We start from the raw sequence: 13,592 nt of genomic DNA, 5'->3' as shown, positions 1-13,592 counted from the left end.
CTTTGTCCTTTGAAGGCCCCTGCAATCTCCTCTTACCTCACTCAATAACGTAGGGTAGATCCCAGCAGACTCACCTTCTCCTTCTCATGCAGTGAGACCGTGGCCACCTGCAGCTGCCGTTCAAGGGATGAATGATTTGACTGTAACTCGTTCAGTCTTTGCTGCATGTCACGCAGGCTGTGTGTTGTGGCCCGCACCTGGGCAGAGAGCGCAATCTTTTCCTCAAACATCACTGACATCTGCAGATCACGTGGAGAGGGCAGGGGTAGGAAAAAACAAGGAACACATTTCAATTAACACGTGATATCATGAGTAAGAATAGTTTAATCCTATCTCAGCAAGAATCCAAGGGGCCAAGGAAAGAGCGTTCACGTCGCGGCCCTGTTTCAACCAATCTTTCCACCACCACGCACAAGAAGCACAAGAAGCGCAAGACAGACACCATTGTGCAGATGCCGAGAAGTGTGTTCAGCTCTGGCTGAACAACTTCTAATCTTGTGTGTGGACTCGATAAGAAGAAGAAGCAAGAATCAACTCAGAAAATTTCTAAATGCTGAATATCTGCAACACACCTTTTCTATAGTTCATTTGCATAATGAAAATACCATTAGCCTGGTATTTAGTACTAATCTCGAAATTTAGCAGCTTTGGAAAAGGTTTGAGGTTAAGGGACCTGGTTCCTTCATTGGAAGAAGTGGGGAGCCGAACCTTCAATGCAGAGGGGGGGGGGGGGGGGGGGGGGGAAGAGTGCTGGCAACTTCAGTGTGAGGGAGGTGACGATTTGGCACCTTCGTGGAGAGGGGTGTGGAGAGAGCAAACCTATTGGTAGGGAGGGGAACCTAGGGTAGGAAGGGTGGAAATGTTAGCACTTCAGTGGAGTGGTGGAAAGAAGGGTAATGCCAATATTTCCAATGGTGTCAAACTATCAGAGGAAGTGACAAGTTAATGCCTTTGAATAGTTTCTCTCTCAACTCGTCACACATTTTAACCTCTTTCTAAAATGTTCCCAGATACTATCACTTGGCTCAATGCCAAACCAGTTCATACAATAAAGCCAGGTATAGACAGAATGCTGGATCAGTGCTATGTTCTCCGTTCTGGATGCCAAAAGTTCGTTTTGGCAGATTCCGCTGGACCCAGACTCGTCCAACCTTACTACATTCGGCACCCCCTTCGGCCGTTACAAATTCCTGAGAATGCCCTTAGGCATCAACTCGGCCAGCGAGGTTTTCCAGCGCTCGATGGAACAATTGTTTGCGGGGTATCCATGTGCCATTATTGTTGATGACATTCTCGTTTACGGGCGCGACTTGGCTGGGCATGACGCTAATCTGAAGAAAGTGCTGGACCGTGCCAAAGACATCCAGCTCAAACTCAATTTTCGAGTGCAAGTTTCGGGTCCCGGAAGTTACCTACGTCGGACATGTTTTCACAAGTGATGGTCTCAGACCAGACCCATCGAAGACCACTGCTATCAACGAAATGCCAGCTCCTACTGGTCAACTACCTGGGGAAATTTATTCCCAACCTCAGTGATATATCTGCCCCCTTGCGGGAACAGATACACAAAGACACTGCATGGTCCTGGTATCCGCAGCACCAAAGAGCTTTTGATATCCTCAAGTTGCAGCTGGCCAGCGCACCTACGCTCGCCCATTTTACTTTGGAGTTACTCGTAACGCTCACATGTGATGCGTCCCAGTACGGACTTGGTGCTGTTTGCCTGCAGACCACTGCCGATGGCAACTGCAAGCTTGTTTCATATGCCTCTCGCACACTAACTGATACTGAACAACGTTACGCCCAGATTGAAAAGGAAATACTTGCAGTGGTTTTCGCCTGCACGAAATTCAAGGACTTTAATTTTGGGAAGTCTGTGATTATAGAAACAAACCACCAGCCACTGGTCACCATCTTGAATCCATTCACACTGCTCTGGCTCGCCTGCAACGGATGATGAGCAGCTGCAGCGTTTTGATATCAACATTGTCTATAAAAAAGGCAAGGACATGCACATAGCTGACACGCTATCAAGGGCCCCACATAAAACCAGTGAACAACAACTCTCTGAACAGGACCAGTTCTCAGTAATGAAGGTATCGTATGTTCCCACTGATTGCCTAAGCAGTCTGGCAGAGCACACGGCTGCTGACGAGACTTTACAATTGCTGTCTGCAGTCATCCGGCGTGGCTGGCCGGATAAACACCACAGCACCCCGCTCGCAATCCGCCCATACTTCCTGGTTCGTGACGAACTGGTGTTACAGGACGGGATTATAGTCAAGGGCCACAAGGGAGTTGTCCCAGCTGTCCTCCGGGACAAGCTGTCCTTCGACGCCGTCCACAGGGGTCACTCCGGCGTGGAGGCAACCTTACAACGGGCACAGAGCATGTTTTACTGGCCTGGCATGACCAAGTACATACGTGACAAAACTGAGGTCTGCGCCATCTGCAAAAGCCTGACGCCGCACCAGCAGAAGCAGCCCTTACTGCCGCACCCAGTTCCTCCTCTACCGTGGTCCACGGTAGCCACGGACATATTCGAATGGCATGGGAAACACTATCTGGTGCTTGTCGACTCTTATTAGGGCTGGTTTGACACCGATCTACTCCAAACCATCACATCTGAAGCAGTTATCCAAAAGTTGCAACGCCATTTCTCCATGCACGGCTCCCCTGCACGCCTTCTATCCGACAATGGCAGCCAGTTCATCAGCCAGATTTTCAAAAACTTTGCACAATGATGGGACTTTCGACATATCACCAGCAACCCCGAGTTTCTGATGTCCAATGGACTCGCCGAACGAAGCGCAAAACAACTAATGGAGCGTTCTTACCTAGCTAAATCTGACATCTATCTGGACCTGCTCAATGTAAGGAACATTGCCAGGGATCCTGTACTGGGTTCCCCAGCCCACGACTGATGTCTCGCCAAACCCATGCTGCCCTGCCTGTACCCCAGCAGCTTTTGCAGTCACAGGTTTGTTCTCCGCCTACAGTCCAGAAACAACTACAATTCAAGCGCGATGCACAAAAACGTATTTTCCACAAGTCCAGTAAGCCACTTAAACTTCTCTCCAGTGGACAGGTTGTTCGCCTCCAGACCAACAAGGGCTATGGCCATCTGGGTCACATCCACAGCTCTGCCAAAGAACCACGCTCCTACCTGGTTAGCGCGGACGGGGTCATTTACAGATGCAATCGTCAACATCTCCTTCTGGTGAAGGAACCGCGTCCTGCGACTCCGCATCCAGAGGTTTCACGTTTTGTATACCCTCCCACTACCGAGCTCCTAGCTCGCCTATTTCACCACCTCCACCCGGCGGGTCCCCAGTCATTTCCCCGGTTCCCTCCCCAATCACTTCACCGGTGAAAGGAGGAGATGTGGATTTATACCGCACACGTGCCGGACGGGTCAGCAGGCCACACATTAGATACGGTGATTTTGTGTAACCATCTATACTTCCCCATATGCGTTATTAACATTCCAGCTACTATATTGTTTGGCCACCATGTTTCCACGTATCTATGTTTTATTTTGTTTCTACAAGGAAAGATGTAGATTGGTTATTTCCTACTAACCAATTGTAGTGCTTGTTCATAGTTGCTCCGCCTAATATGCGATTTATATTAGCAAGAGTCTGAGTAGCTGTTAGGTACTGTAATGTTCTGCAGACCAATGCTCTAAGTGGACTTTAATAAATATGTGTTGTATTTTGATGTGTGTACGACTCCACTCATTACAATCGTATTTTTACAGCCCCCTCTCCTGGCAAGCATGAAGATCACATTAGATCTTAATCCAGAATTTTGAGTGCAAGCTCCTGTGCCAGTTCTCCAGGATTGTCTGGAGTGCAATTGAGTTTAGAATCTTCCAACTCAGATGGAAATGCTCCTATTGTGCCAAATGTTGGCCCAGTAAGAGTTCTCACACCAAGGATAGCAGTAGTTGGCTCAGTAAGAGTTCTCACAGATAGGTAATCTGTGTTCTACACTCACCTTGCTGTTGAGTTTCTGGATACGAAGCTCCTTCTGGTGCAGCTCCTTCAGGCTGTCATTCAACTGGCCCTTCAGCTGTCTGTTTTCAGTCTGCACATCTTCTTTACGAACCTCGCCAAGGCTACCTTCCTCAGACGGTCCCTATTTGACAGGTGTGATAATGTATTCAGAAGGTGACACACTGAGTCTCCATTGAGGCACAAATCTTAGCCTGACTTGTTCTGCTGAGAGTCTAAGGATTGTTGGCAAAAAGTAACACCCTTTTGCCAGATGCAAAGAGATCATCCTTATCAATGAAGTCTCCTATAATAACCGTAGCATTACTTTTGCGACCTGCCAATTTTAACTCTTGATTCAACTTGCACCCTATATCCAGGCTACTGTTTGGGGGCCTGTAGATAAGTTCCATTAGGGTCTTTTTACCCTTACAATTCCTCAGTTCTATCCATACTGACTCTACATCTCCTGATTCTACGTCATCCCTCGCAAGGGACTGAATATCATTCCTCACCAAGCCCACCCCCTCTGCCCACCTATCTGTCTTTTCGATAGGACGTATTCCCTTGAATATTCAGTTCCCAGCCCTGGTCCACTTGCAGCCATGTCTCTGTAATTCTCACAACATCATACTTGCCAATTTCTAACCGAGCCTCAAGCTCATCCACTTTATTTCTTATACTTTGTGCATTCATATATAATACTTTTAATCCATTACTCCCCACACCTTTCACAATCGATTCCTCTTTCACTTGGCCATACTCTCCTATCCCTTCCTGAGCTTTCTGCCCTGTTAATTCTGGTGTCTTTCCCTTTAACTCCATCCCGATATCTTTCCCTTTAACTCCATCCCGATATCTCCAGTTAATCTCCTTCCCCCACTATTTAGTGGACTAGACAATAGGTGCAGGAATAGCCCATTCGGCCCTTCGAGCCAGCAACGTCATTCACTGTGATCATGGCTGATCTGAGGGGTAACCTTTCTGGTCAGAGGAGGTAATTGAAGCAGGTACGCTTGCAACGTTTAAGAAACAGTTAGGCCGGTACATGGATAGGACAGGTTCAGAGGGATGTGGGCCAAATGCAGGCAGGTGGGACTAGTGTAGATAGGATATGTTGGCCAGTGTGGGCATGGGCAAGTTGTGCCGAAGGGCCTGTTTCCACGCTGTAAGACTATCGCCACATGCAGCACACCTCAATAAGGGCATCACAGCTGAGATTGGCTATTCCTCTAGCTTGTAGGTAGAGGAGATGATCAGAATGATCATATGAATTTATGAAATTTAGCATTCGCACACTCGCAAGGCCCAGGGATTCATGCCGGAATAGCCTGCCCCTCATTCCTTTTGTAAGGCATTTGGCATTGTCTCGCATGGGAGGCTGATCCCAAACATTACAGTCCACAGTCAATGGCATATTGGTTGCAAAACTGGCTGGCTAATAGGAGACAGAGGGTAACAGTGAAAGGGTGATTTTATGAATGGAAGCCCATCACAAGTGTTGTACCACAGAAATGAGCATTTTGGCCCTTATTGTTTGCTACATATGTTTACGATATAGATACTAATGGAAGAGGTATGATTAGCTAGTTTCAAGATGACACAAAAAATGATGGAATTGTATATAGTGAGGAGGATGGTCGCAGATTGCAGAAACATATAGATCAGTTGCTAAGTTGGGCAGAGCAACAGGAAATAGAAGTGCGAAGTGATACAATTTAGGAAGTCAAATAAGGATAGGACATATACACAAATGATAAGACCCTTGGGAATATTGGGCAACAGAAAAACGTTGATGTAAAAGCCTCAAGATACCTGAAGGTGGCAGCACAAGTAGAGAACTTGGTAATGAAGGGACACAGGATGTTAGCCTTCATCGCTCGGGGCAGAGAATAAAAGAGCAGGAAACATATGGTACAAGCTTTATCGAAAAATTGATGACGCCACTCCTGGAATATTGTGTACAGTTTTGGTGATGACAGTACAGAAAGGTTGCAATTGCAAGATTCGTTAAGATATTGCTTGAGGTGGAATAGCAGAGAGACATTTTTACAAGGAAGAAGAAAGAGGTTTAAAAGAAACAATTATTTCAGAGCATGATTGGCATTTAGATCTCTCTCTCTCTCTCATTTGTGCGTGTGAGATACCAAAAGCCCACCAAATGGTACACGATAGTGCTACAATATTTGGCCCACCTTGCTCACCATTGTCCTGTGATACAAATCAAACAAGTTTAGTTCAGATTGATGGTATATTTTACAAGTTATTAACATTTTTTTTAACTTTCCAAAAATCACTTTTCAAACCACTTGCCCTGCCCATCAGCCGCATTCGGCGTCACAATCACATTTACATTAAAAATTGCGATTTTCATAAAATGAATGAAATTATTCAGTTTTCATTCACAATGACGTCGCAATGGGATCCCGAATCTCACTTGCATAAAAAAAATTACGATTTTGAAAAAAAATCTAATTCTTCCGTTTTCATTAACAGCTGACATTGTGTTTAGGTTATTTAAAAGAAAAAATGCAATTTTCATTGAGAATTGAATTTAAAAAGATGATTTTCATTGTGGGGAGTGGGATAGGGGGGGAAGTTTCATTAAAAAAAATTGCGATTTTCATTGTGGGGTTGGGATAGGGGAGATGAGGAGTGGGATAGAGGGAGAGGAGGAGGGTAGGGAGGGGAGGGGGAGGGGAAAATGGGGGAGGTGAGGTGGGAGAGGCGAGGGGAGTGGGGGATAGGAGAGGTGGGCAGTGGGGGATGTGAGGGATAGGAGATAGAGGAAGAAGAGGGGTGAAGGGAGGGGGGAGGGGTTATGGAGGGAGGGAGTGTGACTGATGGTAGGGGAAAGGAGAGGTGAGGGAGGGAGAGTGGATGATGGGAGGAGGCGAGGGGAAAGAAGAGGGAGGTTGAAGAGGAAGGGGAGGGAGTGCTGGGGATGAGGGGGAATGGAGGATAGGGGTAGGAAGAGAGATGGAGAGGCGCAGTTGGGGGAGTGTTGCCATGATTCGCGCCACATCGGGGATCTCTGGCGTCACAACGGGAACCCCTCAGCCGTGCCTGCGCAGTTGGGGGCTACGGGTCAGTTTGGAATTTTGCCTTGAGGGACGGGCCCAACGGGTCTGCACCTGGTCTAGTATCTAATAAGTTTCTCGATGAGTTTAATCACCAAGGCATACAAGGCCATAGATCAAATCTAGTAAATAACATGAGTATAGATGAGTATAAATGGTGGCCTCAGGAGATGATTTGGCAGTGTTGTGAAGAGGTCTGTACGGCAACCGATGATTATGCCGGCTGACGAACGAGAAGTGGAGCCTTGGCGTCGGTGAAGCTTTGGCAGCGGTGAGACCTCGCGGCGATGTGGGCTTGGCGGGTATGGGACTTTGGCGGGGGTGAAGACTCATGGCGGAAGCAATGCCTCAAGGATCGACCCGCAGTTGACGGTCGATGAGAGCGTGGAGGACCGTGAGGAAGGGGGAAGAACAATGGAGGACCCGGCGAAGGGGCTTGCCATGAAGACGGGGGGGGGGGGGGGGGGGAGAAGAACAATGGACAATGGGGACCTGGTGTGGGGGAACCGCTGTCTGGGGTGGGGGAGAGAGAACAAAAGGAAGAGTCACCGTGCTTTGTAATTTTGTCAGCGCTGCAGATGGCCGCTACTTGTATACATGACAATAACGTATTCCATTCCATTCCAAATGTGTAGAAAGGAACTGCAGATGCTGGTTTATACCGAAGATAGACACAAAATGCTGGAGTAAGGCAGCATCTCTGGATAGAAGGAATGGGTGATGTTTCGGGTTGAGACCCTTCTTCAGACTGAAAGTCATGGGAGAGGGAGACACAGAGATAAGGAAGGGTACGGTGTGAAAAAGAGAAATCAAAGGAGTTGAGTTCAAGGAAAATTTAGAATAGATCATTGTTAGCTTGGAGAAGGTGACAACGAATCAAACACAGACAGAATGTAATCAGGGGGACAGTAAGGCTGGTTGGAGAACTGGGAAGGGGAGGGATGGCATCTCATATTTCGCTTGGGCTGCTTACACCCCAGTTTTAGGGTTAGACCTAGCTCAGTACCTGCTGCATCGACTTCAGCCTCATCGCCTGGCACATGCTCTGAAGCTCGTGGATCTGTTTGTCTTTATCTGACACAGCAATTAGATACTGTTCCTTCAGCCTTTCACTCTGTGCAGTAAAGGATAACTTCTCGGACCTGCAATACATAGCAATATAATTCTATACATGGCAGAAGATCAATGAGATGGCACCCAAACTTGTTTGGTTCGCCAAGTGCTTTAATATAATTCTATTTTCAACATGTCCCCATTCACAATGTTATCTGTAGAATATTGCCCATTATCTGGTTCCCCTTCCAACACTGCCAATGGGGTCTTCAGAGTTCAAATTGACTGCCACAAAATAATGTGGATTTTGAAAAGAACCCTTGTGAACCATATATATGCAACCATTTCAGAGAATCATCAACAAAACTAGATCATTCAGTTCATCTCAGCTATGTTGATCAAATATACCCTACTGCTCCTTGAATAAGACAACCTCTGGGTAGAATGTTTGTTGCTCTAGCCTGTGATCTTGGGGAAGCAACAATGAAACTGTGCTTGGGAACTAAATAAAACCACAATGTTTGGAGGGTTAGCAAAGAATCAAATAATTACCTCAGGTGTCCTAATTCTTCTTGGCAGGCACTATGTTCTTGCTTCAGTTGCTCCTGCGTCATTTGGTAATTAGCTATCTGTTGCTTTTGACCTTCCAGTTGGACTTGGAGCTGGGATATTTCAGCTGTCTCTTCCCCAATCCTCACATACTGCTGCTGGAGACTTTTCAACTCCTTCAGCTGCAACCGAAAATGGGAAAAATGGAACAAAATGGACAGTTAGGTGTTGCAGATTACCAACCCAACTTTGAGATCATGACTCATTGGGACATGCCAAACCCTGTAGAATGGTGATTCAGGAAGGGCGGATTGGGGAGACAGCACCAGCAGAATAAAGGACACTGCATTTACATTGCAGGCATGGATAAGACATTGCAGGGCTTTGCCCCCAGAGTGCAACACCTTCCCTTTGACTTGCAATTCATATGTTACAATCAAAGTTTGCATTGAGCTGGTTTCTATTCTACCCCTCTCAGCTTTAGCACTATGTGGATATATTGTCATTTTTTAGATTTGTTTTTTTCCTAAAGATGCCCAAATTGGAGGGGGGGGTGTGTTGGAATAGTAAAATGTTGTCTCAGTAAATCATTGTCCCCTTTTGGGGTCATGAATGAAAAAGATATTTGCATTTTCAGATTTCATCGCCAAAAGTCTCTATCACTATCTCTGAACAGTGTGGGACTATAAATAAAAGAATAACTTTGCTAACATCTCCAACTCCAAGTAAATATTTCTAAAAAATACTTTATGGAAATTTCCATTGACAGACAAATATTAGTGAAAAAATCCGGAAAAAATCCAGCAGATGCTAGAACTCTAAAATAAAAAGAGGAAAATACTTAATAGATCATGTGTATGTGTAGAAACAGAACACAGCTAATGTTACAGGTCAAAGAATATGTGCCAGGAGATTAGGATGAAGACCTGAAATAGCATCTCTGTTCCATTCTCACAGATGCAGCCTCAGCTGCTCAGTGTTTCCAGTGTATCTGTTTTTATATTCAAAATATCTTTAAAATGTTCAATGGCAAAAGAAGCGAACATGCTTCATTACTCCTTGTTTTCCATCCATCAACCACCTTAATTTTGAATACCTTTTCTTGCTTATCTCTAATTTCAATTGTTCCAACTTGGTAATTATGGTTTCACTACTCATGTCCCAGTTGCTGGAACCTCTTCTCTATACTCTCCAACTCTACCTATTACTCCACTGTACATTGAAAAACAATTTGAAAGGGATTTGAACACAGGGATATTAATATTGTGCCATTACTGGCCAGGCAACGATGACAGTCCAGAAATTTGAAAATGACAGGTAAAAGGGGCAATGTATGTTGGGATATACATAGGTAGACAAAAGTGCTGGAGAAACTCAGCGGGTGCAGCAGCATCTATGGAGCAAAGGAAATAAGCAACGTTTCGGGCCAAAACCCTTCTTCAGACCCTTGGGATATACATAGCTGAGCCCAGCGTTAAAGGAAGCAGAGGACAGTTGAAAAGGAAACAGCTAAAATATAGTTTGGAGATGTAGGCAAGTCCAATTAAAGCTGAGAGTGACAGAAATTATAGTTACCAGTCTATCGCGGTCATTCTGCAATGAAGACAAAGCATTTCTCAGACTCTGCACTTCGCCTGGCTTTGAAGAAAACCCCTGCTTTACTTCATGAACCCTTTTGGTTTTGGCCACTTCATCCATCAGTCTATCTCTCTCATCCTGTAGGGTCATCACTGTTTTGGAAAATGATTTTAACTGAATGGCTGAGCTTTCTAGTTCTAAGGTTAAGTCCTGAACAACTTGCTGATGGGAAGAAAGCTGTGAGCCCAGTTCATCAATGCGGGCCAACAGGCTGTCTTCAATGGTATTGTTGTTCCAAGCTGTCAACTCTGTGGAGAGACGGTTCTTCTCTTCCACTAACACACAGCATTGGGTTTTAGATTGGGATAGCTCTTGGTGCAATTCTTCACTTGTGCCCTTCTCCATCTCTAAGTCATACGTGTATTTGCTCTGCAATGTCTCAAATTGAACTAGGAGATCATCTCGGTTATCTTGCAACGAACTCATGGCTTTTCCAAAAGATTGGTTCTGTCCTTGGAGGTGTTCAATTTTTTCAATCGCTTCTCGCAATCTCTGCTCGGTGTCCATAAGTTCCCTTGCCAATTCAGCCACTCTCTCCTCTGCTGTTTCGGTTTCATTTCTCATGATTCCTTCATTACGCTGCAAATTCTCAAATTCCTTCTCATACTTGGCTTCAGTGTCAATGAGCTTCTGCCTTGTTTCATCTTCAACCCTCACGACTTTCAGCTCGAGCTCAGCTGCCCTTTCCTGTATGGAGAAGAGATTGGTCGTCAGTTCCTCCACTTTGGCTGTCTTTTCATCCAGCTGTTGCTGAAGTATCTGAACAGGCCCACCACTTGTTAACCTTTCTATTTCTTCCTTCAGTTCATCAATGATTTTCTCTGTCAACTGCAAATGTTCATTTTGTTTTTGTTTCTCTTCTTTCAGTTTGTCATTTTCCTGCTCGAGTTCTTTTGAAACGTTCTCCACTTTTTGTAACTTCTTTTCCACATCAGTTTTCTCATTTTCCAATACTTTGTTTCTCTCAAGCTGAATTTGTTGGAACTCCTTGTGCTGAGAATCCTTCAGTAAAATCACCTGATTGAGATCTTCTCGGTATCTCACAAGCTGTGCATTGAGTTTAGCATTTTCGGAATTCAAATCATCCCTCTGACTGTGGTGGCTCCGAAATTCGTTCTTGAGTTTATTGTTCTCAGTGGCAGCCTCCTGAATCAGCTGATCTTTTTCTACAATTGCATCAATGTGTCTTTGCTCCAGTTGTTTGTAGTCACTCAGCACTCTCTCCCGGTCATTCTGGAGAGATGCCATGGACTTTGTTAATGATTCCAGCTTTATCTTGTGCTGCTTTAATTCCTCTTCAGTTTGTCTCAGCTTTGCATCTAGATCTTCAAATTCCCTCCGCAACTTTCTGATTGATTGCTGTCCTTCTGATTTATCCTTTTCCAACTGTTCAACCTGTCTCTCCCAGTGCCTTATTTCTTCAGCATGTTGTTGCTGGGCTTCAGAAATAGCATTGGAAACAGCCTCCTCTTTTGCTGCCAAAAGCGCAACAATCTTTTCTTCTTTTTCTCCAGTCTCTTCATGGAGTCTCTCCGTTAAAGCTTTGCAATTTTGGAGGTCAGACTGCTGCTGCTCACAGGTTAGCATGTAATTCTGTACCTCTGCCTCTCGCTCACTTAAATCTTTCTCCAGGTTTCCCTTGGTCACCTCAAACTTCTCCAGGGAACTGTTCAAACCAGCAATTTGTTCTTTCAGCTTTTTATTTTCTTCTGATAATTTCAATAGTTCATTATGAGAATCCTTGTGCAACTTTTGGAATTCTTCAGACTTTGAGAAGAGTAGCCGGTTTTCATCTTGAACTTTTTGCATCATTTGCCTCTGATTTTCTTCTTCAATCCTGAACTTTGATTCCCATTCCTGCTCACTGTGCTCCAACCTAGAAAATGGATCCACAAAATTAATAATACATTTAAAAAAAAAAGCAAAATACTGGAAGTACTCAGCAGGTCGGTGAGCATTTGTGGTGAGAGAAGTAATGTTTTAGGCCCTTTGTAATTCAAGGTCATCAACCTAAAACATTAACACTGTTTCTCTCTCCATAATGAGCCTGTCCCACTTAGGCGACTTTTTAGGTGACTGCAGGAAACTATGCAGTCGCCACATGTTCGCGGGTGGTTGCCGGGGAGTCGCCTTCATGGTCGTGAGGAGTTCCCGCATTCTGGGAACTAGTCACGGCCTCATTACGGTCGCCGCAAATTTTTCAACATGACCAGAATGAAGTCGCCATGGAGAGTAGCGAGAATTCTCGTGCTATAGGTGGGTCGCCAGGAGGTCCTAGTGGGCTGCCAGGAGGTCGAAGGTTCTCGTAGCTAGTAGCCGGTGCTGACCGATGAATTTCATTGGCTTATTGGGGAAAAAACACATAAGCAGTATTTTTCAGAACCAAGGATAACCGACCAGTAATGTTAAATGTCCGCTGAGCTTCACAGCCGTTTATCTCTGGCTTCTTAAAAGTTGTCTCCACTCCTTCTCCCCCCCTCTTTTAAAGGACTTACCGTACACTGTGCTTTCACCGTCTTAATTACAGCGGCAACCTTCCTGTTCATCGCGGTGTGTGTCTATATCACATTGGCTTTGCACCGTGTGAATTTCACACAGACAGCGCTCCCCCCGCTTGCCTTGTCCCCCGCCTGCATAACGGGCTGGTCTGTGAGAGTGAGTGAGTGAGTGTGTGTGTGTGCGCGCGCGTTCCACTCTGACAGTCACCGTTCCAGTTGCCGGTTTTTCAGGCGCCTGAAAATTACCTGTGGGACAGGCCCATAAGTCTTACTTGATCTGCTATGTATTTCTGTCATTTGCTATTTTTCATTTTATAATTTCCAATTGCAGTATTTTTGAATTTTGCTCCACAGTATTAAGGTATGGCAGTGAAATTAAGACATTTGAAAGACAAATTTTCTGATAGAGCCTAACTTACCTTAATTATTTAAAATAATAATCTAAATACTCAATAACAGCCAAGGACATAAAAGGTGACATATCAGATAATTGTGTAGAATATTAGTTTAACGTGAACATTTGGCATTAAAGGTCATTAGGCCATGAGTGATAGGAGTAGAATTAGGGCATTCAGCCCATCAAGTCTACTGCTCCATTCAATCATAGCAGATCTATCTCTCCCACCTAACCCCATTCTCATGCCTTCTCCCCGTAACCTCGGAACCTGTACTATTCAAGAATCTATCTATCTCTGCCTTAAAAATGTCCACTGATTTGGTCTCCAAAGCCTATGGCAAAGATTCTACAGATCCACCACCCTCTGACTAAATACATTTCT

At 45.0% G+C, this 13,592-nt stretch overlaps 1 protein-coding gene across 1 annotated transcript in view; it reads right to left on the bottom strand.

The window, feature by feature from the left end:
* Positions 1–13,592, bottom strand: part of golgb1 (golgin B1) — a 47,573-nt gene that overhangs the window by 6,568 nt on the left and 27,413 nt on the right. The window contains exons 11-15 of the mRNA XM_033039976.1: positions 10,253–12,191; positions 8,681–8,859; positions 8,082–8,217; positions 4,000–4,140; positions 75–239 (exon numbers count right to left, since the gene is read on the bottom strand). Of these exons, the coding sequence (XP_032895867.1) occupies positions 75–239; positions 4,000–4,140; positions 8,082–8,217; positions 8,681–8,859; positions 10,253–12,191 (2,560 nt within the window). The remainder of the gene's footprint in view (positions 1–74; positions 240–3,999; positions 4,141–8,081; positions 8,218–8,680; positions 8,860–10,252; positions 12,192–13,592) is intronic.

Source organism: Amblyraja radiata, chromosome 21 (assembly GCF_010909765.2).
Source record: "Amblyraja radiata isolate CabotCenter1 chromosome 21, sAmbRad1.1.pri, whole genome shotgun sequence".
NCBI lineage: Eukaryota > Metazoa > Chordata > Chondrichthyes > Rajiformes > Rajidae > Amblyraja > Amblyraja radiata.
Note: the sequence above shows the minus strand (reverse complement) of the source record. Positions and strands in the feature narration are given on the sequence as shown.